At 36.5% G+C, this 25,083-nt stretch overlaps 1 protein-coding gene across 4 annotated transcripts in view; it reads left to right on the top strand.

The window, feature by feature from the left end:
* The window catches only part of LOC149197446 (translesion synthesis protein REV1-like), a 336,508-nt gene that overhangs the window by 41,719 nt on the left and 269,706 nt on the right, over positions 1 to 25,083 (top strand). For all 4 annotated transcript variants that reach the window (XM_089405836.1, XM_089405835.1, XM_089405837.1 and 1 more), the window contains exons 5-9: positions 10,095 to 10,238; positions 10,474 to 10,606; positions 10,733 to 10,821; positions 11,023 to 11,073; positions 11,174 to 11,371. In XM_089405836.1, coding sequence (XP_089261962.1) covers positions 10,095 to 10,238; positions 10,474 to 10,606; positions 10,733 to 10,821; positions 11,023 to 11,073; positions 11,174 to 11,371 — 615 coding nt within the window. The remainder of the gene's footprint in view (positions 1 to 10,094; positions 10,239 to 10,473; positions 10,607 to 10,732; positions 10,822 to 11,022; positions 11,074 to 11,173; positions 11,372 to 25,083) is intronic.

Raw genomic sequence — 25,083 nt, 5'->3', positions numbered from 1 at the left:
TCCCTCTTTTATGATTTTCCTCTTATAATTAATTCGCAACATTTTAGCGTAATTATCAGAAGTATGGTATTGGCAAAATATCGGTGAGGGTCCTGAAAACATCTTATCGGCAATATCAGGGAAAACATCGGCAAAATATCGGAAAAAACCGTCAATCATAAAAATTCAATTTTTTATTTTTATTATTTTATTTTCATTTTATTTTTGTTTTTATTTTTATTTTTTATTTTTTATCTTTTATTTATTATTTATTTATTTATTTATTTTTTTTCAGATTTTTAAACATATAAAGCAATAATGATATTTAGCCAATATTTTGCCGAGATTTTCAAAATATTGTGATATATTAATAACAAAAAAATTATTTTACTTTCCATATTATATATATATATTTATTTATTTATTTATAGTAACCATATTTTGTATATATTGGGGTTTTGGGAAATTTTTCATTCATTTGTGTAGGTGAATCCTTAAGCCATCAAGAGGAATCAATTTTTTCTATAGAAGCTAGCCTTAGGGCTAGGGTTTGAAGGGTTTATCTCATTCAAGCAAGACATCTAGCCCTTTTTTGAGCAAATCGTTGGGGTTTTTGAGGCTGATCTGGGCTTGAAGGGAAGATCAATATTCTAGCCTTCATCCCAGCTCAACGTTTAGCCAAGAAAGGAAGACGCTGGCCCTACAAAGTGATATTTTTGACATTTGTGGCTAATTTTTGTGATTGCAGGGTTCCGATTTTTTTTAAAGGCCTCTAAGACCTAGCCGCTGCCCTTTCCAGCCTTGCTGTGGTCTCCTTTGCCCTCTTCAATGAGCCGCTAGCCCTATTTTCCCTTGCTGCAGGCCTAGAAGGGCCTTAACCTTGGACGATGACCCTTATAGGGCCTCCTCCTAGCCCTCGCTGACCTTATTGGGCCTCTTTTGTCCCTGCCTCAGGCCATTAGGCCTCTTTTCCTTAGGCTGCTGGCTTATCTCTCCTTGTCGTGGCCTTGAAAGTCCTCTAACCCTTGACAACAGGGCTCTCTTTTGCCTAGCTGCAGCTTCGTTAAAACTTGAAGCCCTAGCTGTGACCCTAATCTACCCTCTTTCCCTTCATTGCTTGCCTTTCTAGCTTTATCATTCCCGTTTCCTAGCCTTCAAGCCTCGTCGTTGGCCTTATTAGCCCTTCTCTAGCCCTCATCTCTGTCATCTCTTTGTTGGCATTGATATTTGTCTCTAATAATTGGTTTTGCAGGTGTTTCAAGTATTTTTGGGGAGCTAACTTTGTTTTTGCAGGAAGGCATTCTCATTGGAAACCTAGTCACTCACCTACAAGGTCATTTGGCCACTTGGTTTGCCTCTCTATCCCTCACTCTCATCACTGTTTTCATATATAATTCTGAAGCATGCTATTACAGTGGTAGGTTAATGACATAAACACATCTCAAATAATCCTAAATTCATCAATCTTTCACTTAAGGCTATAAACATTGGTCTTGTGGTTCATTGGTTGCATATAAGTGAAATTTTGGAAGACTACAGTGAAAATTCAAGCCTAATATAATCACCTACAGCCATCATAAGTCACCCACAGCAGTGACAAAAGCACATAATAGTGGCATAAAAATTAACTTGCAATCATGTTTCATCATTGGTAAATCATTGGCATTGGTTGGGCTTGCATTTCTTGGCTTTTTTTGCATTTTTGGAGGACTATCACATGCATCATAAGGTCTGATCATAAGCATAACAGTGGTGAAAAAATTAATCAACCATCATCCCATCTCATTGATAAGGCATTTGCATTGTTGGGTTAGTTCATTCCTTTGTGTATCTTGTGTTTTGAAGAGGTGTGTTGTGATCTCTTCTTGGCTGCCATCTCTTGCATCCGTTTCACTTTGCACTCATACATTCACTGTTTGCATCTTCATCTAACTAAGAACATAAGTGCTCTAAAGGATAATTGGCAATTGTTGGTTGCTATTAACAAGCACTCTTCATGTGTCATTGATTAGCAAATTGGTAAATTATATGCTCTCTTTCTTTCATTGATAGCTAGTATTATTGTGACATTGGTTTTCAAAGAAATTCTTTCTTGTCATTGCTATCACATTGTTAAAGAAGTGGACTATTGGATAATTGGTTACATTGTCTCTTGTGGACATATTGGAATAAGCACTTCATGTGGATTTACTTTGATATACTAACTTCTTGTTTCTTGCAAGTGAGCTTCACATCCAAGTTTATAATCTTGCTAATCAAGTCACTCTTAAAGCACCTAATTGACTACCATATTGTGATAAGAGTAATTTTGGCATCTAAGTAATCTCAAGAAATTGCTAATTGTGTTCATTGTCTAATTGGCACTCTAGCATTGTTGAAAGAAGCATTGGACTTGTGTATTTATTGTCATTTCATGAGCAATTGTCCATTGTGATATTGGTAATCTTGATAACATTTTTTGGCGCCATCTATTTGGTTCATTGAGCACTTTCTTTTGGTGAAGATTGTCATTGTAAATTGTTAAGTATTTCTCTTCATTGCTCTAAATTGAGTCTACTTAAAACATTTAACAACTTCACCTAAAGATAATCATTCATCTTGTACTTACATTTCAGGATTAGCTCTGCATTAATTAACTTACCTCCAAGCATAATATTGGTTGAAAGACTCTAAGAACACCTTTTTCATCTAGCTTGCAGAATCGAGACACTCTTTTGTGGTTAACATAGTGACCTTGCAGTCATCAGAGCCACAATCTCTACAATGCCAGAGGCATCTGGTGGTTAGAATTCCATGGGAGGTATCATTAATATAGCCTTTGCTATCTTTCCCTGGGCTTCTCACCACAACCTACACTAGAGACTAGTTTCAAAATAACTGAGAGGAAGGACTCACATAGGTAGGGATTTAACTTAAAATTAACCATGATCTTGCACTTCACTTAGATCTAAGTGTTGTATTTCATATAGGATAGTGTGCATCCTAATCAACAACTATTCATTCGGTAGCTCGGTAACCAATCTATAGTAAGCAAGTAATTTTGACTCCTTAAGGCATTGGTCTTTCAAGTAATTTAATCTATTTGTGCTAATAATTAATCTTGCTAAAACATCATTTACAAGGGTTCTAGGCCATTCGGTTGTGTCTCTTGGACTAGTTGGTTCCCGACAAGTCTTTCATCCACACATTCCATAGGGACTAACCCCCCTTAGCCTGCTGTTGGGAGACAACTAGAAAGGAGAGAGCAAGGATCCGAGTGACAGCTCCTGCCCTAAGTTGTTGCATTCACCTATATAATTTGGGAGACAACAGGCCAAAATGGAGAACCTCCAAATACTTGTGTAGCGAAAAGCTTCGATCACAACATCAACGAAGTTGACAAAGAGTTGATGACTAACTCTATGTAGCGGTTGAGTGGCTAGAGGATTGAAGTGACCAAACAACTCTGATATCAAATGTTACGAACAAAGTTTGTTTATGCTCTGATACCAATTGTTACAAAGTTCATATACGAAACAAAATATTTAGAATATCTGAAATATAAGAATGCCCATCATGGGACGAGTAATATATTTATATAAGAATGCTTGAATACAAGTGATATGGCGAGATGGTTACAAATAAGAGCCTGCTTATATACCTAGGCAGGTGCCCTTTCATGAATGCTCATGTCCTTGGAGAAATACCTCTTAAACAACTAATTATTATTTAATTAATTATTATTATGATTATTTGTTGGAAAAAATATTATTGTGCTAGGATATTTCGACACATAGGAAATAATTAAGTATAACTTGGTCTAGTGTATAGTTAGGTAAAGTGTATTTCTTTAGTATGTACTTTTTGTAACTTACAATCCGACGGTCACGATATGTTCTAAACATGAAGTGATCTGACGATTCATTCTCTTGTCGGTATTACCGATACTTGATCCGTGGCTTAACACCCGATTGGTCCATGATGTCTATTTAAAGAGCATGGAGAGTCATTTGTCTGTAACCATTTATGAGAGAAGCTTATGTAAATTTTCTTTCTTTTCCATTAATATTATTGCCTAAAGTGATCGTGTTGGCTCAGGCCGTGGACTGTTTCCATTTTTGAGGTTTTTAACCACGTCAAGAATACTAGTGTATTGATCTGTGATCTATTTGTGAGCGGTGTCTTTTAGTGTTCAATCTAAGGAACTTACCTTGTAAATTCCTACATAGTATCAGAGCCATTCGAGGGCCGCATCCGTTGGTGATCCAAATTCGAAACCGGTACAACTGCATCCTATTGTCGTTTCCCAGATCTACTGTTTCTGACCGCTTTGAAGCTGAGCATTTGTTCCAATGAGCAACCCCTTTCGTTTCACGCGAAAAGGTTTTCGGTAGCCCTAGCTACGTCATTTTTTAGATCTGGAGGTATATAGTCTTTATTTGCAGTTATAGTTATTTATCTCTCTGTTTATTTCGATTTATAATCATCTATAATTTTTTTATTATCGGATCTGTACTTTTCATTTCTGCGTATGCTCTTTGCCCCGCGACTCTATGCGATTTGGGCAAACAAGAAACAAAAAGAAAGGATTTTTCTCATGTGTATGCTCTTTTCCGTTGCGCCTTAGTGTGATCTCGGAAAATTAAAAACATTGAGGAAAATATCTAGTTTCTGGGGGACTAACCCTAAATCTAACTTTAAGCCATAAGGCTTGCATACTTTTGCTTGTTTGTTTGGTTTGTGTGGTTGTTTTTTTGTTTTTGTAGGCAAAAGGAGTTTTTCAAGCAAGTAGGCATCTCAAAGCTCTGGCGACCAAAAAAAAAAACCCTGATCCTTTCCAACAATTATTAAATCTTTTAACTAGTTCACTTGGTCAAAAGTTATTTTATGAGAATAGAGGTCTTGGGTTCAAGTCTTTCCTTTTGTTGAGTTACTTTTCAAAAAGCACATGTAACTTAGGTTTTAAAGTTACTTTATGTAAAAGTGTTCTCACCCATTAAAAAAAGTGAGTCTTATAATTTTAACGTCACTTTATTTTTTATTCAAGTTACAATTTAGTGGATAGTTCATAAAGTAACATTGTAAAAGTGACTTTCACTTATTTATAAAAGTGAGTCACATAACATATTTTTTTTTTAAAGTGAGCTATTGGATTAGAGCTGTTTTTTTGAATCGGCCTAATTTTTCGAGATATTTTCATTGGAACACTTAGTTCCAACATCTACAACTTCAGTTTATTTTAGAATCGAAAGTCCATGCTTAGTTATTCTTAACAGCACCAACTACTTCCAATGGTGGTCCTACATGGTGGATTTACTTAGAAGTAAAAATCTTTATAGAATAGCCTCAGCCCAAGAGTCTAAACCTAAAGATGAAAATAAGCTAGCCAAATGGGAAAATAAGCAAGATCAAGCACGTGGGTTGATAGGGATGTCTATTTCTTCAAACTTTAGATTCCATATCGCAGAAATTGATACCCCCGTTGAAGCAACAAAAAAGCTCAGTACTGTTTTTGGAATTAAAAATGAAATTAGAGCCCATCAACTCGAAAATGAGTTGCTTACTTTGGACCCCAACGATTTTTCTTCGAAGATTTTTCGTCCAAGTTCAAGACCCTTAGTCTTCTCTTGGAAGGTGTTGAGGTTAAGAAGGAAGATGGTAGTCTTATTTATTCCATTCTTACTAAGTTAGGACCAACCTACTCTGTGCTTGTTTCCACCTTCCATTCCACTAGAGAAGCCTTTATTTCTCACGAAAAAGACTACAAGTCTCCTTCTTTTGATGCTTTTTATGATTCTTTAATAAGAGAACAAGAAAAACTCTTACATCTTGGTCTTCTTAATATTGGAAACTCTTCTAAGAAAGCCTTAGCAGCCCAACAACAACCAAGTTCAAAGAATCTTAAGAAGCAACATCTTAAAAAAAAATGGTCCTAAACCAAACAAGGGTCCTAAGCAATTTCAGTTTCAAAATGAAAAATCAACTCAACCAAACAATAAGACAAATAAAAACAAAGGGAAGAAGACTGATAGACATTGCAACTTTTGTAATTGTGATGGCCACTTAGAATCCAAATGCTTTAAGAAGATGGAAGCATTGGAAGCATCAATGAAGAAACATAAGATCCATTTGGAGCGCTCTTAAACTTCAACTTCATCTTTATGAATAACACTTTTTTCTGTGGTGGTCAAGCATCTCGGTCTGGTTATGCACTAAATGTATCTTCTTCTTCTCATTCTCATGAGTGGCTCATTGATTCTAGAGCTTCTTATCACATGGCAAAAAACAAAGCCATGTTTTCTTCTTTAAATGATTGTAACACCAAAAATATATATGTTGGTGATGATAGATCTCTTAGTGTTGTAGAGTCTGGAACTATTCATCTAGACAATGGTCAATTTAATGATGTATTATGTGTTCCTACCTTATCTTGCAACCTTCTATCTGTATATCAGATAATTCATTTGGGTGAAGGTAAAATCGTTGAATTTTCACCTCATGATGTTGTAATTAAGAACCTAAGAGATCTTAGACAAATTTTAGCTACTGACATTACTGATGATTGTACAAAGTTGTATAAGTTTGACAACTTTGGATCATCAACTCTTCCCTCGGTATTTGTTGCTAATAATGATGAAGTAAGCAAACTTTGGCATGAGCGATTTGGTCACTTAATAAACTATCACTCCCTTCAAAATCTTTGTAAAGAAAATATGGTGACAGGCCTTCCTATGGTATCTTGCAGAGATGGTGTTTGTTCTGGATGTGTACTTAGAAAACATCATTGGGATAGTTTTGAAAAACGCGCCTCTTGGCACGCCTCAGCCCCTTTACAACTTGTGCATAGTGATTCATGTGGTCGACTTCCGGTTGTTTCATTCTTTGGTTACAAGTATTTCTTAACTTTCATTGATGATTTCTCTAGACGCACTCAGGTATACTTCTTAAAACTCAAGAGTGAAGTCTTTAACATGTTCTTGGCCTTTAAGGCCTTTGTTGAGAATCAGTTTGGACATCAAATTCTTAAGCTAAGAGCTAATAATGGCGGAGAGTATGTTAACAACAAATTCATCAACTTTTGCACCAAGCATGGAATTCAATTGCAACATACTATTCCATATACTCCACAGCAAAATGGTGTAGCTGAAAGGAAGAATCACACGAAATGGTTAATTGTATGCTTCAATTTAAAGGACTTAGTCTTAATTTTTGGGCAAAAACAATTAATTGTGCAAATCACATAGTAAATCACACTCCTACTAAGGTTTTAAAGAATCTCACTCCAGAAGAAGCATGAAGCTCAGTTAAACTAGATGTAAGTCACTTTCGTGTTTTTGGAAGTGAAGCAAGGGCCCATATTCTAGATGAGAAACATAAAGCCTTAGAACCTAAGAGTGAAAAATGTATTTTTGTTGGATATTCTGAAGATGTCAAAGGATATAGACTTCTTCAACCTAACTCAAAAAATATAATCATTAGAAGAGATGTAAAGTTTGATGAAAATATATCGGCCTACGAGCCTAGTTTGACGGATGTGCCACCTATCTCTGTTTCTTCTACTTCTGAAAATATTCCTTCTTCAGATGATGACAACGAGGATGACAATCCTCCCCCACCTTCTCGGGATCTTCCTTCAACTCCTCAGCTTCCAAAATGGGTCCGCGCTACCTGGGATGCAACAGGTGCTCTTGCAGGTGATGTACAAATCCACGTCGTGCACGTTCTCAATTCGATAGAGCCTCTTCTTTACTGGCTCAAGTTTCAACGAATTATGATCCTAACACCTTTGCAGAAGCTTCATGCCATCCAGATTGGGATGCAGCTATGAATGAAGAATATCGTCATTATTGGCAAATGATACATGGAACTTTGTTCCTCTTCCAAAAGGACGAAAACTTGTTAGATGCAAATGGGTTTACAGAACGAAGTTTGGACCAGATGATAAAGTTGATAAACATAAAGCTCGTCTTGTTGCTAAGGGTTTTTCACAAGTTGAAGGCATTGACTATACTGAAGCCTTCTCCCCTGTTGCAAAAATGAACTCTATTTGCCTTGTTCTTTCCCTTGCTGCCTCTTTCAAATGGGAAATCCATCAGATGGATGTTAAATCCGCCTTTTTGCATGGGGAATTGCATGAATAAATCTATATGGAACAACCTTCTGGCTTTATACAAAAAGACTCAAGCCTTGTATGTCGCCTTAAGAAATCCCTTTATGGTCTCAAGCAATCCTCTCGGGCTTGGTATGCCAAAATGGATAGCTTTCTTTTAGATGCTGAGTTTTCTAGGTGTCATTCTGAGAATACTGTCTACACGAAGAAAGTGGGTAAGTCCTTAATCATTCTTTTTCTTTACGTTGATCATCTTATCCTTACTAGTAGTGATCCTAACCTTATAAACCATGTGAAGCCTAGCCCTAAAAAGAAGTTTGAAATGACAGACTTAGGACACTTGCATTATTTTCTTGGTCTTCAAGTCTTGTAATCCAAAGAAGGTATTTCCCTTTCTCAGTCCAAGTATGCCTGTGATCTTCTACACCACTTTCACATGGAATACTATAAGCCAACCCCTTCTCCCTTTCACGCTGGAGTCAAACTTTCAGTCACTTGTACTTCCCCTGAAGTTGATGGTACCTTATACCGTCAACTTGTTGGAAAAATTTTGTATCTGACCCATACTGGTGGTAACCTTTCCTTTGTTGTTGGCCTTGTTGCTCGGTTTATGCACAAACCACATGAAAGTCATTGGAAAGTAGCTAAAAGAATACTTTGTTATGTTCGAGGTACAATTCAATTTGGGATTCATTACAGTGCAGGAGCATCTCCTCTATTGGTTGGTTTCAATGATTTTGATTGCGCTGATGACCCTGATTTTCGGAAGTCTATTGCAGGCTATGTCTTCACTCTTGGTTCTGGACCTATTACACGGGCTTGCAAGAAACACAGTGCCATTTCTCCTTTTTTTTTCAATAGAAGCAAAGTATCGTGGCACCGTTGAAGCTAGTAAGGAAGCCCTGTGGCTTCGTCAGATCTTGTCAGAGTTTGGTTTTCAACAGTAGCATTCGACTACACTTTGGTGTGATAATCAAAGTTCCATTGAACTATGCAAAGATCCAGTGTAACATCAACGCAACAAACACATTGAACTACACATGCACTTTATCAAAAAGCTCATTCATGACCATGTTCTTGGAGTGCAATATTGTTCAACTGATGATCAAGTTGCAGAGATCTTTACAAAGGCTCTCACGGAGGTGAAGTTTACTAAACTTCGATTTATGGTTGGAGTTCAGGAAGTTGTCATTATGGGGGATAGGCTCTAATGCTTCCTTCCTTCTCCTATTGTGTCATCTTTGTAGATCCTTCAATCCTATCCCAAGTTGTTCTTAAGAGGGGATGTTAGGATATTCCGACACATAGGAAATAATGAAGTATAACTTGGTCTAGTGTATAGTTAGGTAAAGTGTGTTATTATTTATTTATATTATTTTTATATATTTTATTCGTAACACCCTCTCACTATTTCCAACATAGGTTTGGTAAGTTTTAAATTATTCTTTATTCTTTATATTTATTAGATAGATAGGTTAATATTTTATATTATAATGTTATAAAGTATTTTGTATATTATATGCTGTAAAGTATTATATATAATGTTATAAGCATTTTGTATATGATATGTTCTAAAGTATTATATATAATATATATTTGATATACAAGATTATATAAATATTTTAAATGTTATTTATGATCTATAAATTAGAAATATATAACATATTATAAAATATTTATATTTAGAAAATATATAAAGGACGAATTTAATGGCGAACCTTATTCCAATTTCATTGAAAATTCCAATTCTAATTGAATTTTATCCTTGTCAAATTCGAACTCGAGCCCTAAAGATGTAACATAGGTTATTGCATGAGATTGGCAGATATTGAATGGATTCACATGCTTCTTGTTTCCTTTTTATTTGAGCTGACAGTTTTATTTTTTAATTTTATCACAAATAATAGAAAATCCACTTTTACTTGCAGCTAATAATCATTTTTTTTAATAGAGTGCTAACAGTTGTACTTGATGGTTGTATACTTCATTTTTAACTGGTTTAATATTTTTAATTCTATGAATACAGAATTCAAGGTTGCACTTCATAGGGACCTGGAAGAATCGGTATCGTAAGAGATTTGCAGGAAAACCATTTGGGGACATACCCCAATGTTCTGGAGTTGATACCATGTTTGTTTCTGGTAGTCGTGTTATTGTTCACATTGATATGGTAATTATCATTCTTTTATAGAATTTGAAGACTATATAGCTCTGCTGTGGTTTGTTCTGAATACGGCTAATTAGATCTATCAGCATATGTGAAAATTCATATAATGGAATTATTATTGGCTTGGTTCTCTTGAAGGATAACTGACAAGCTATTTTATGTTATTTCATATGGATTAATATTTCAATTTCTAGCTTTTCCTTAAGACTTTTCTTGAGCCATTGTCTTCTGTTCCCAGGATTGCTTCTTTGTATCAGTTGTGACCAAGAATCGTCCGGAACTAGATGGGAAACCTGTAGCTGTATGCCACTCTGATAATCCTGAAGGAACTGCTGAAATCTCTTCTGCAAACTATCCTGCTCGAGGCTATGGTTTGATCACTTCGCCTGTATATTAGTTCAAGATAAATAGTTTCTGCATTGCTATTTTTCTCACATTCAAGGATAAGAGTTTCAGTTTCTTTACATCAACATAATTGGACTTTTCTGCACATACAGGCATCAGGGCAGGAATGTTCGTTAGGGATGCAAAGGCTTTGTGCCCACATCTTGTTATTCTTCCTTACGATTTTGGAGCATATGAAGAGGTAATTTATCATCTGATATCTTTAGTTTCGTCTCCATAGGGTGTTTAATAGGTAGGTTTCATTGATCAGTTTTCCATTCATGTATCAAACAAAGTAGATACAGAACTGAGTCTAGCATTGTAGTTCTTCTTGAGAGTGGTGTTCCCTTTGAATAGTGCAATTCTCTATCACATCAAATGTTATCTATTTCTGTCTTTGCAGGTTGCTGATCAATTCTATGACATTCTGCACAAGCACTGTAACAAAATACAAGTACGTGTTTGGTTGTCGGTCCCTACCGGCTTTAATCCTACTTTTCATGGCTTGACATTTACAGTTGCATAGAATAAGCAAAGGTAATAATGAAGTGCAGGTATTAAGCTGTGACGAGGCATATTTAGATATGACTGGTTCAGGTGATCCTGATCACACTGTATCAGCTATCAGAAGCGAGGTATTTGATGTGACAAAATGCACTGCAAGTGCTGGGATTGCTGGAAATTTACTGATGGCTCGAATGGCTACGAAGAAAGCTAAGCCCAATGGTCAATATCATATTCATTCCAACGAGGTAAATGTTGATAATTCAAATTTCCAGCAATTTGATGCTTTCATTCATGTGCTATGGACTCTAAAAGGTGTACTGGCACTTTGTTATGCTTGCATTATGGAGAAATATTCTTTGAAGGCAAACAATTGTGCATTGTTATTTGCCAGTTCATATCTGAAAGATCACACGCTGAGACTGATACATGTACTCCACCTTTCATCATTCATGTTGTCAAACTTTCTAATCTTACTCTTTTGTACACATGATGGTTGATGAAGTGAAACAAAGTTCCTTCTCTAAATTAATTACTCCAAAAGACTTGGAATGTCAAGATATCCATGAGGATACAAATAATATATATTAAATATGAAAATGAATGAATGAATTACAAATGAGAACGGAAGGCTTGCTTATATACCAAGCAAGTGTCTCTTCATGAAGAGTAATGTCCTATTAGACATGCCACTTCAACCTAATTACTAGCTTAACTAACTATTATTTATGATTATTATCTTTTACATTATATTTATATTATTTATATATTTTATTCGTTACATTGCCTTCTTCCTCAAACAACTTTGTCCTCAAAGCTTGTCGATGAAAAAGGCTTGATCTCTTTTTCTGCTTCGATAGTATTTCTGTCTCAGAATAGTCATCCTTGTCGATACAAGTTGATAAGATCTTCTTAGTGACAAACAAAATTGTCGTACTGAGAAGGGATCAGACCATCCTAGATTAATCTTTTGTATAGTATTCTGATCACTGGAATTTTGTAACGACTTGTTAGCATAACACTGGACTGATGTTACATCACTATTCTCTGGAACATCAATTTGTTGTTTCTGGTTTGAATGGTACCGATACGTAGCATGGTTGATTGGTCTACTCTCGTGATTGAGATGTCGATATGGAGTTTTTATATTTTCTTCTGGTGAAGATGTTGTTGAATTGGTTATGGAACATTCACTTGGGATGTCCATTGTCTGAACTGCAACATCTAAGTGTGTCGTTTCTTCAACTGACTTGTCTTCTTGAGTTGTCATATTCAATGGATTGGTATTTGTTCCCTTATTTTCAACTTGAACTGTTGTGACTAGAGATTTCGATACTTCTTCTTGAGTGACGTGTTCCAACTTATCTTTTAATGCTTTCTTATCCTCCTTAAGTTTCTTAATTTGATTGAGCAGACTTTGATTATGGTTTCTCAGACGTAAAAGTTCATTGGTTTTTGATTCATCAACCTTATTTTCAGTGTTTTGAATTTTAAGTTTTTCATTTTTTAGATCTTCGATTTGTTCTAATAAATTTTTATTAAGGTTCTTTAAACACAAAGTTTCCTCTTCTTGTTCTGATAAATGCTGCTTGAGTTCTTTCTTTGAGATTTTAGTCTTCTTCACTTGTGCCAGTAATTTTTCGACGTGGTCCTTGAGACGAGAAATTTCTTCGTCCTTTTCCATTATTTCTTTGTAATGTATATCCACAAGATTTTTATGTTCGCATTCTAACACTTCCTTGCTTTGTTGAATTTTGGCTATTTTGTCATTCTCTTGATCTTTTAGCTGCACTTTCTCGATAAACTGGATAACATCATTCTGTGGAAGTGATGATGGATATAGAGAATCGAAGAAGGAATCCATTCTCTTTCTCTCCTCAGCCCGTCGCTCCATTCTTGTAATTAATTGTTTTATATCTCTTGCGATTGATTGTCTTTGTTCCTTACTCATGGATTCCATATTTTTTCTTTTTCTTCACTTCTTTTATCTTCCTTTTTTTTCAACAATTTTTTTTTTTTTTTATATGATATATTCTCTCTCCTTTTTTTTAACTCTCTTTTTATATAATTTTTTTTTAATATATATATTCTTTCAATCTATAAAATATATTTCCACTTCTCTCTTATAAAAATCTAATATATATATATATATTTCAAATATTCTCTTCTTCTTCTTCTTTTTTTTTTCACTCTTTTAATAAATTTTTTATATAATAATAATTTTTTTTAATATATATATATTTATAAATTATATATATTATATAATTTTAATTTATATATATTATAAAATTATAATTATATAAAATTTATATATACTTTTTTGAGACCCGCTTTTCCTTTTATATGTAACTATATAAGGCTTATATAGTATCCCTTTTTTTTTAATTATAATAATATTTTTTTTCTCAGAAAATTTGGATGAGACGTAACTCTTGGTACGGTCACAATCTTTAGATTTGAACGATTAAAATTATTTAGATCACACCTTTTTTCTCCAATGTTATCAAAATATCTTTTGCTTTTAAAATACCATGGGCAATTACCATGGGTTGTTTCTAAAACCTCGGTTAACGTTCTCCACATAAAATGTAAAACTTACCACTGGCTTCTAAAACCACGGGCAATTACCATTGGTTTCTAAAACCACGGGCTTCTCCACGTAATTTTTTTTTAAATATACTTGAAAAGGTTCCCGCTTATCTTTATTATGCACTTTTATCAATAATGTAAAATCTTTTTATATATATATATATATATATATTTTTTTTTTTTTTTTCACTTTTTTGTTTGTTTGTTCAGAATATATTATTTCCTTTCCTCTTTTTTTTTTTTTATATACCCTTCTTCTTTATTCTTTATTAATCTTTTTTTTAAATAATGGCCAAAGACCTAAAAAATGGAGAATCTCCCAATATGTAGTGAAACGCTTCAATTATGACAGCAACGAGGTTGATGATAGGTTGATAGCTAAAGGCCTGGTGATCAGCCAACGTGGCTCCGATACCAAATGAAGTGAAACAAAGTTCCTTTTGTAAATTAATTACTCCAAAAGACTTGGAATGTCAAGATATCCATGAGGATACAAATAATATATATTAAATATGAAAATGAATGAATGAATTACAAATGAGAACGAAAGGCTTGCTTATATACCAAGCAGGTGTCTCTTCATGAAGAGTCATGTCCTATTAGACATGCCTCTTCAACCTAATTACTAGCTTAACTAATATTATTTATGATTATTATCTTTTACATTATATTTATATTATTTATATATTTTATTCGTTACAGTTGATGAAGACCATTTCACTCACTTATGAAAATTCAGTTTTTCATCTTAATAGACTGTTGGAGGCTATCGTTTGTCGATCTAATGCTAGGTCCTTCAATATGTACAAAATCTCCATTCAGCGACTGCTTTACTGTTACCGACCAAAATGGGTAACCCCATAGGATAATTTTTTTCTCCTACATTGACAGCCATCTAGCAGGAAGCCAGCCAGCTGCCAGCTTCCTCTAATATTTACTTCTTGATGATGATATTGTAATGTCTCTTTCTTGGAATCTTCGGGATGCAATTCTGAATTAGGGTTTCAATGAACATATGACAGAATTGTGTTGCATAATAGTGTAATCATATCCATCAAGATGGTAAGACAATAATGATCTTTAATTAAATGCACAAATAGCATAATAAGATACTCAAACAACCATAATCAATCACTCTAATTTAGGGCTAATTTGATCAATAAACAACAGATCCATTATGCAGCAAAAAGTTCTACAGATTCCCCAATAGGGATATCACATCAATTAGTTTCTGTGATTACAAATGAAACTATCCACGGTTCTGTTACTCAACAACTGGTCACACAAAGTTCCCTAATTTTTGGGTCAACTGATACTGTTCAGATTTGCTGTTGGACTGTGTTATATGCCTAATGCACCATTTCCATACCTCTGAATGACCTTGGCTGCCTCAGCTTCAATCAGCTGCACCTTTGAAACCCTGAACGTGGCCCTCATAGACCACCCGCTGCCCAGAACTCAACCTTATGCTGTACAGGAGACACAAAAACATGTTCTTATGTGGCCTCAGTCCAGCCGCTACCCCTCTGCTGCTTCAGATAATGGTCCGCTGCCTTGAGGGGGTTGATTCCAGCCCATGCTGCCACAAACAATTAAAATACCAATTTTTGCTCGCGTCAAAGATAGTTCACTGCCACTGAGGTGTTAGTCCAACTGTTGCTGCCTCAATTGCTAAGTTCGCAGCTTTTGCTTGCCTCAGAAAATGACTTGCTGCTTCAGAATGATCAGTCCAACCCTTGTTGCCTCAGAAATGAAGATTCCAGCCTTGGCTTTGCCTTGGAAAGATGATCCTCCAATCAGAATTTGGCCCTGTAAACAGAAAGGTAGAAGGATTGGCTAGGATGGAATCTTTCACCACCGAAACCAATCAGAAAAAGGGGTCTTAAAAACCCTTCAAGAGCCTTAGGTCAAAAATTATAAATAGCGAAAATCCATGATGATCATAATGAATCTCCTCTCTCCTTTTTATAGATTCTCTTTGGGGTTTTCAATTTCGAGTGTCTAACAAGTTTCCCTCCATTTGCCCCAAATTTGACTTTTATTGCAAGTTTCTGTCCATTTGCCCCAAATTAAGTATTTGATCTAATGTTACGCAAGTAACATTAAATAATGGTTTCCCTCTTTTTAATTAACTATAGCCTACAGGGTTAAATAGGCTACTACATCTCCCCTTGGACAATTTAATTTGAAGAGGACCTTACAGATTTGTTATGTGCCTCCGCGATTTGTATCAGCCACATACACCTCACCATCCAACATTTCCTCTTGGATGAACGTGGGCTACTATTCAAAAGGTACTTTGATCATTTTGTAATCGGGTGCTTATACTTGTTTGTTTAGGCATTTAGTATGGATAAAGGGGTCATCTGGAAGATTGACCAATCTTGGTTTGTTTTCTTACCTTACTAAGGTAGTTGATCATTAGACCTAGTCCAGTGGGACCTCCCTTAAGGCCTTAGGGTTATAGGAAAGGCGCTACTTAGAAAATTTGGATTGAGATGGCATGTTCATTATCCGCTATATCATACTTGATGCTTTCCATCACACATTACAAGCCCTATATACCACATCCATTCTTTGGGTCTATCTTGTCATTGGTTCATTGTTATTTGACACCCATATGTCCACACTCCTTGAGTAGGGCTGGAAAACATTGCCTTGGAGGTTGATGTTGCTAAAACAATGAAAAGCATATCATGGCTACAACAAAAGAAAAAGAAGAAAATCAAAATGCAAAAGATTGCTGGGACATAAGTTAGCATGTGGGTAAAAGCCTAGCATGAGCTCTACCCTCGTCATTAGCCATCATTCAGTTCTTGAGCACATGATGCCCCTTAGGGCCTTAACATAAAAAATCATGTCCTAATCTTGGTGAGCGATGAACTGTCTCTCTTTAATGGGTAACACAAAATGCTACCATCATGAAGAGCAAGGTCTAACCCTTGAGCTATGCATTGTAATACAAAACATTATCAAGAAGTAGAAGGCGCCCTAGAGGTGTGGAAAAAGAAGGCATGAGCAGGGAATGCATGCCTCCACGATTCTTCCCTACTTTACATTCATACACTCAGGAGTTAGGATGTGGACTCCCCATTAGTTGGGCCCTTTTGGCTATGGCACTTGGCCATAAAGCTTTTTCCCCTCCATTTTCACACATTTACCTTAACACCTATTGATTGAGTGGTTGACCTTAGAAATGCCACCTCCCCTTGTTGGCAGTACCTAATAGGGTTGACCATTAGCCACCTCTATCAAGGTAGGGAACACCTTTATGGGACTTGGTCTAGTTAGATATCAGAAGGTGATCCTTGTTTAAAGTATTAATATACCCTTAGTATTCAATTTTGGTCCACTTAGATGCATATATGGTCTTAGTTTCTGATGGTTGATTGTTTTCACTTGAGTTCATGTTGCTTTTGTCAGGTGGTTTACAGTAGCCTAGGCCTTGAGGGTACACACTCCACAGGTACCCAAGCCTCTTCAAAGATATAGATGGCTTAGCAAATGCAATGTTGAGAGATTTCAGCCTCCTGATGACTTGAGCAAATGTTGCATGTTCTAGAGCACCCTCATGGCCTAGGACATTGGTCTACTTTGACCTAGCATAGAGGTTTCTCTATGATGACACCACTGGACCCAACATGCCCCCAGGTTGGCCTTGACACAACCTGATGGGCAGGACTTGATTCAGAGCTTAGATGAGGATGGTCTCCCATTGAGGTACTTGGGAGGGCTTGTTGCACTTGGAGAAGCCCTAACACTAGAGATGAGATCCATTGTTTTAATAATTGGAGACCTATCGAGATGACATGATAACACCCCAACTGTACTTGGGATCCCAAAGAAGGATTTGAGGGACTTTCCCCAAATCTTGGATGATTTTAGTATCATGGCACTTTTTCACATCTCATAACACCATGACATGGCATTTGGAGATGTAAAAGGGCACAATGGCAACTTTTCTAGAGGCTATGACTCACACATGTGGGCATTTATGGCTTATTTTGTCACTTAGCTAATGGGTTGGCTTGTAACCTACAATTATTTTATGTCATACTTGTTTTTGGAGCTTCATTAGTTAAGAATTAGTTGAGGTGACCCTCATATACATAGAGGTCACTTCACTTGTCTTTTCATCATCACTTGTGGATTAACTTGTCCTCTTTGAGGGATTTCAACCTAGTTGGAATACTCTTGTATTTTTGTGGAGATGTGATCTTTTGAGGAAATTTTGCTTTTGGAGACATTCTCTTGTTGTGGAGACATCATTTTGCCATTTTGGGATAATAAAGGATTGGTTCATGCATTTCTTGTAAGTATTCAATATTGTTGAATTCTTTTTTATGGCTATTGCATGGAATGGTTATTGTTAGGGTTTCTACGTTCTAGTTTTATTGAATAATTTTTGTATCAAATCCCGACAAATTATTGTATGCATTACGCTTAAGAATGTGTGGCAATCCCTTGAATGAATCTTCATGTTAACTTCTCTTCAAGGATTTTATCTCCTCATAAAATGATCACTAGGGTTTCGAAACTAAGGTTTTTCTTACCCTTACTCCATACTAAGGTTTGATTCTTCCATGAGTAGTTCTCCCTCTAGACTCCATCACAAAAGATCAAGCATTGGCCTTTCCACATAGATGGTCAAAAATAAAAAAATAACTTCAAAAGATCTCTTCTTTTTCTTCTCCTCCTAAGATTTTGCCCCTGAAATTTTCAGCGCCTACAATTTCGGGCCCCAAATTTTTGATCCTCCAAGGCAAGCCGCCAGAGTTAGGTTTTTAACCATAATTCAAATAGGGCTTGGACATTGAGCTAATTTGAAGTCGTTTCACCTTGTCGAGCTTTAAAACATCAAAATCTAGCAATTTGCATCATTGAAATTGCTTCGCTTGGGTTGATGTCATCAACTCTAGGCAATTTTAGGGCTAGAAAAACCCTAATTTTGCACTAAGGCTTCAACTTGGGGTCACTTGAAGGTTTTTGGCTCCTTTTGTTGATCATACCAATTTTCATAATCCTTTTCTTGGTCTTATGTGCCTTTGTAAGCCATTATCATTGCTTATCCCTTAAACACTAGGGCATAAGTACTTTTGATAGGTCCCTTGGAAAGCATGTTATTCCTTGCTTCATTGGATTGGGCCTTGTTCTTTGTTGGAGTGCTCTCCTTGAGCCTTTTGTAGGTTGCTCCTAAGGTATGCTATTCCTTTTCTAGTAAGATTACGCCTTGTCATTGGTTTGAGTATCTCGCGTACGCCTATACAAATTTCCTTTATAGGTTCCTTTGAGGGTATGCTTCTTATTACACAGAATTGAACCTTGTTCTTAGTCCGAGTACCCCATCTAAGCCTATTCAATTGTCACCTTTGAACCCTGCACCAAGAATATTCTCTAGGTTGTTGAAAATTTAACTAGTTTTGGTCTTCATAATTGTCATTTGACATATGTCTCTATGTATTTCTTATGTATCTATCAAAACAAGAAAGAAAATTATGTAAAAGAAATTTATTTAAAGCACGAGTTTCATGCTTAAGTTATTTATCATTAGATCAAGCATCCATTGAATGCTCCTAGGGCTTCCACAAGTCAAAAGAGTCATTGTCAAATTTGCAAGAGTCCCATTCGGGAATTTGTGTCAAAAGAAGAAAATTATTTTGTAATTAAAAGAGTCTAATGAACTCCCAAGACCAAGTCGGCCAACCCAAGATGAGTCCGCCTAAAGAGGCTTATTCAAGCCATTGGAAAAGCTATTAATAAGAGGAACTTTGACCTCCATTTGAAGATACACACTTCAGGATTCGATCTACAGTTAAAGAAATATGCGAGAATCTTAGAAGAGAAGGAGAAGACTAGCGAAGAAGGGAAGAAGCCTAAAAAAAGTTTGAAGATTTGAAATTTGTCTTTATAGCCCACACATGCAAGTACCTTAGGGTTTCTAGGGTTACTAAAGGTTCAAAATTGTTGAAGAAGGAGCATTCTGTTCTAGCAGGGCCGAAAGGCTAGAAGAGCCTTATTTTGAAGATGATGATGTCTCGTTATCCTTGAAGATCTTGTCTTGCATTGAAGAAGAAATTTTTAGGTGGCTGGCTTCGTGCTTGGTGGAGGTTTTGATTTTGGTCTAGGGTCTTGGAAGTCTCACTTGAATTGATTCTATAAAAAAAAAGTTCTTTTGGTTTTCCCTTGGCTCGAAGTCTATATCTTGTGTTCATTTTTGTGTGGCTGTGATCCTCATGTTTTGGCATTTATTTGATGATACAAACATAATCAATAAAAGGAGGAACAAAATATCACAAATAAATGTCAAGTAAGAGAAATCAAATGAAAAGATGCCCTAATGCTACCTTAATGGATTTCTTAGCATAGGTGACCTAAACCGGCAAGCCTCCCTTGTGGAGGAAATCCACTAAAGAGTAGGAGGTGGTGTGTTGTGGTGACAGTGGGCCTTTACCTCATTGTTATACCTTGGTCTAGTCCTTGTCTTGTGAGCTCCCTTGACAAGACTTGCTAGATTTTGAGTCAACAGGTACTTAATAGAGAATTTGTCAACATGAATACCTAATTTGCATGTCATATGCCTAAAAATTTTCCATTTGTTTTCTAAGTTCTTCATTCATTTTTTAGTGAAATGTTTGTACTGCTTAATATACTTTTCCTTCTAATCATCAATTAAGAGGAACATGGTGTTGAGAAATCTAGGGGCAACTAAATAGATGATTTCTCTTACTTTTGATAATTGCTTGTGATGTATTTTTACTTAACTTGATTATTATTAGTGCTCTCTATCATCAAACAACTACCAAACAATGAAAATCAATGAGACAAGGAGACACAAAATGTAGGCTGCCAGCCAGGGCCTGTTAGGATATTCCGACACATAGGAAATAGTTAAGTTCAACTTGGTCTAGTATAGAGTTAGGTATAGAGTTAGGTAAAGTGTGTTTCTTTACCGTTGTACATTTTGTAACTTACAATCCGACGGTTCACTCTCTCCTCGGTATTACCGACACTTGATCCGTGGCTTGACACCCGATTGGTCCATGAGTTCTATTTAAAGCGCATGGAGGGTCATTGTTCGGGTAATCCGTGCATGAGAGAAGCTTATGTAAATTTTCATTCTTTGATTAATAAATTGCCTGTAGTAGCCACGTTGGCGCAGGCCGTGGACTGTTTCCCTCTTTGAGGGTTTTAACCACGTCAAAAATACTGGTGTATTGATCTGTGATCTGGTTGTGAGCGGTGTCCTTTTGGTGTTCTTTCTGAGGAACTTACCCTGTAAATTCCTACATGGTATCAGAGCTATTTGAGGGCCGCGTCCGTTGGTGATCCAAATCTGAAGCCGGTAGAACTGCATCTGACTACCGTTTCCTAGATCTGCTATTTCTGACTGCTTTCGGGCCGAGAGGACTACTCTGTTGTGTTCAAAGCATCTGTTCCAGTGAGGAACCCTTTTCGTTTCACGCGAAAAGGTTTCCGGTAGCCCTAGCTGCGTCATTTTTAAGATCTGGAGGTATACAGTCTTTATTTGCAGTTTACTGTTATTTTCTCTCTGCTTATTTCGGTTTCGGTTTATTTAGCTTTTTTTAAACTGGATCTATACCTTTCATTTCTGCGTATGCTCTTTGCCCTGCGACTCTGTGCGATCTGGGCAAATCAGAAACAAAAAGGAAGGATTTTTCTCATGCGTATGCTCTTTTCCCTGAACCTTAGTGTGATCTCGGAAAATCAGAAACATTGAGAAAAATATTTAGTTTTTCGGCTAAAGCTAACTTTGAGCCGCAAGGTTCATTTTTGAAAATATCTAGTTTTTTGGCTAAAGCTAACTTCGAGCCATAAGGTTCGTTTTCTTTGCATGTCCGTGTTGGGTTTTGTGTTTTGTAGGGAAAAAGAGCTTTCTCAAGGCAAGCACGCAAACCAAGGCCCCCCCTCTCTCTCTCTCTCTCTCAAATTTTTTGTATAGATCAATTGGTTCAAAGCTATTTTAAGAGAGTAGAGGTCTTGGGTTCAAGTCTCCATTTTGTGGGGGCGGATTTTTTCATTCCCGCACATTCGCGCACTTTGCCGGCAACTTCAACAATTTTTTTTCAAAAAGCCATAACTTCTTCATCCGGAAGCCTTTTTCAGAGCCGTTTTTTTTAAAACAGCCTAATTTTTCGAGATCTATCCATTGGAACACTTACTTTCAGCATCTTCAGCTTCAGTTTTTTTTTAAAATGGAAAGTCCATGCCAAGTCATTCTTGACAGCACTAACTACTTCCAATGGATATCCTACATGGAAGATTTACTTAGAAGTAAAGGTCTCTACAGAATAGCCACAGGCCAAGAGAAGAAACCAAAAGATGAAGACAAGGCTGCAAAATGGGAAAATAGACAAGATCAAGCACGTGGTTTGATAGGGATGTCTATTTCTCCTGATCTTAGATTCCATATTGCAGAACTTGAAACTCCTCATGAAGCATTGGAACAAATCACTAAAGTTTTTGGGATTAAAAATGAAATTAGAGCCCATCAACTTGAAAATGAGTTGCTTACATTGGATCCTAATAATTTTTCTTGCATTGAAGATTTCTTGTCCAAATTCAAGACCCTTAGATATCTCTTGGAAGGTGTTAAGGTTAAGAAAGAAGATAGTAACCTTATTTATTCCATCCTTACTAAGTTGGGACCAGCCTACTCTGTATTTGTTTCCACCTTCCATTCTACAAGGGAAGCTTTCATTTGTCAAGGAAAAGACTACAAGGCCCCTTCCTTTGACTCTTTTTGTGATTCTTTAATAAGAGAACAAGAAAAACTCTTACACCTTGGTCTTCTTAATCTTGGAAACTCTTCCAAGAAAGCGTTAGCCGCCCAGCAGCAACCAAATTCAAAGAATCCTAAGAAGTCATATCCTAAAAAGAATGGTCCTAAACCAAACAAGGGTCCTAAGCAAACTCAGCCTCAAAATGAAAGATCATTTCAGCAAAATGATAAGACCAATAAAAACAAATGGAAGAAGACTGATAGACATTGTAACTTTTGTAATCGAGATGGCCACTTAGAATCTAAATGCTTTAAGAAGATGGAAGCCTTGGAAGCCGCAATGAAGAAACATAACATCCATGTGGAGCATTCTTCAACTTCAACTTCAACTTCAACTTCATCTTCAGGAATGGCACTTTCTGCATGTCGTTGTCAATCATCTCAGTCTGGTTATGCATTAAATGTATCTTCTTCTTCTCATTCTCATGAGTGGCTCATTGATTCTGGAGCCTCTTATCACATGGCCAAAAACCAAGCCATGTTTTCTTCTTTAAATGATTGTAACACCAAAAATATATATGTTGGTGATGATAGATCTCTTAATGTTGTAGGGACTGGAACTGTTCATCTAGACAATGGTCAGTTTAATGATGTATTATGTGTTCCAACCTTATCCTGCAACCTTCTATCTGTATATCAGATAACTCATTCAGGTGAAGGTAAAATTGTTGAATTTTCACCTCATGATGTTGTAATCAAGGATCTAAGAGATCCTAAACAGATTCTAGCTACTGGTATTGCTGATGATTCCACAAGGTTGTATAAGTTTCACAACTTTGGGTCATCAAATCTTCCCTCAGTATTTGTTGCTCATAATGATGAAGTGAGCAAACTTTGGCATGAGCGATTTGGTCACTTAAACTATCGCTCCCTTCAGCATCTATGTAAAAAAAATATGGTGACAGGTCTTCCTATGGTATCTTGCAGAGATGGTGTTTGTTCCGGATGTGTACTCGGAAAACATCATCGGGACAGTTTTGAAAAACGTGCCTCTTGGCACGCCTCAGCCCCTTTACAGCTTGTGCACAGTGATTTATGTGGTCCACTTCCTGTTGCTTCATTCTCTGGCTGCAAGTATTTCTTAACTTTCATTGATGATTTCTCCAGACGCACTTGGGTATACTTCTTAAAACTCAAGAGCGAAGTATTTAACACATTTTTGGCCTTCAAAGCCTTTGTTGAAAAACAATCTGGACATCAAATTCTTAAGCTAAGAACTGATAATGGTGGAGAATATGTTAAAAACACATTCATCAACTTTTGCACCGAAAATGGAATTCAAATGCAACATACTGTTCCATACACTCCACAACAAAATGGTGTAGCTGAAAGGAAAAATCGCACCTTAAAGGAAATGGCTAATTGTATGCTGCAATCTAAAGGACTCAGTCTTAGTTTTTGGGCCGAAGCAATTAATTGTGCAAATTATATAATCAATCGCACTCCTACTAAGGTTCTAAAGAATATCACTCCAGAAGAAGCTTGGAGTTCCATTAAACCAGATGTAAGTCACTTTCGTGTTTTTGGAAGTGAAGCATGGGCCCATATTCCAGATGAAAAGCATAAAGCTTTAGAACCTAAGAGTGAGAAATGTACTTTTGTTGGATATTCTGAAGATGTAAAAGGTTATAGACTTATTCCATTTAAGTCCAAAAATGTTATCATTAGAAGAGATGTAAAATTTGATGAAAATAAATCGGCCTGCGAGCCTAGTCCGGCGGATGTGCCACCTCTTCCTATCTCTTCTACTTTTGAAAACATTTCTTCTTCAGATGATGAAAGTGAGGATGACAATCCTCCCCCACCTTCTCAGGATCCTCAACTTCCAAGATGGGTCTGTGCTACTCGGGATGCAGCAGGTGATCTTGCCGGTGATCCTACAGATCAGCGACGTACACGTTCTCAGTTTGAAAGAGCCTCTTCTTTACTGGCTCAAGCTCCAGTAAATCATGATCCTGACACTTTTGCAGAAGCTTCAGGCCATCCACATTGGGAAGCAGCTATGAATGAAGAATATCATTCATTGTTGGCAAATGATACATGGGATCTTGTTCCTCTACCAAAGGGACGCAAACTTGTTAGATGTAAATGGGTTTACAGAACCAAGTATGGACCAGATGGGAAAGTTGATAAACATAAAGCTCGTCTTGTTGCTAAGGGCTTTTCACAGGTTGAAGGCATTGACTACACTGAAACCTTCTCCCCTGTTGCCAAAATGAACTCTATCCGCCTTGTTCTTTCCCTTGCTGCCTCTTTAAAATGGGAAGTCCATCAGATGGATGTTAAATCTGCCTTCTTGCATGGGGACTTGCATGAAGAAATCTATATGGAACAACCCATTGGCTTCATCCAAACAGACTCCAGCCTTGTATGTCGACTTAAGAAATCTCTTTATGGTCTCAAGCAAGCTCCTCGGGCTTGGTATGCCAAAATGGATAGCTTTCTTTTAGAATCTGGCTTTTCTAGGTGTTATTCTGACAATACTGTCTACACCAAGAAAGTGGGCAACTCTCTTATCATCCTTGTTCTTTATGTTGATGATCTTATTCTTACTGGTAGTGATCCCAACCT

This window comes from Pinus tabuliformis, chromosome 2_2, assembly GCF_031772625.1.
Source record: "Pinus tabuliformis cultivar Carrire ecotype Pingquan chromosome 2_2, CPIR1, whole genome shotgun sequence".
Taxonomy (NCBI): domain Eukaryota; kingdom Viridiplantae; phylum Streptophyta; class Pinopsida; order Pinales; family Pinaceae; genus Pinus; species Pinus tabuliformis.
This window is presented reverse-complemented; position numbering and strand designations above follow the sequence as displayed.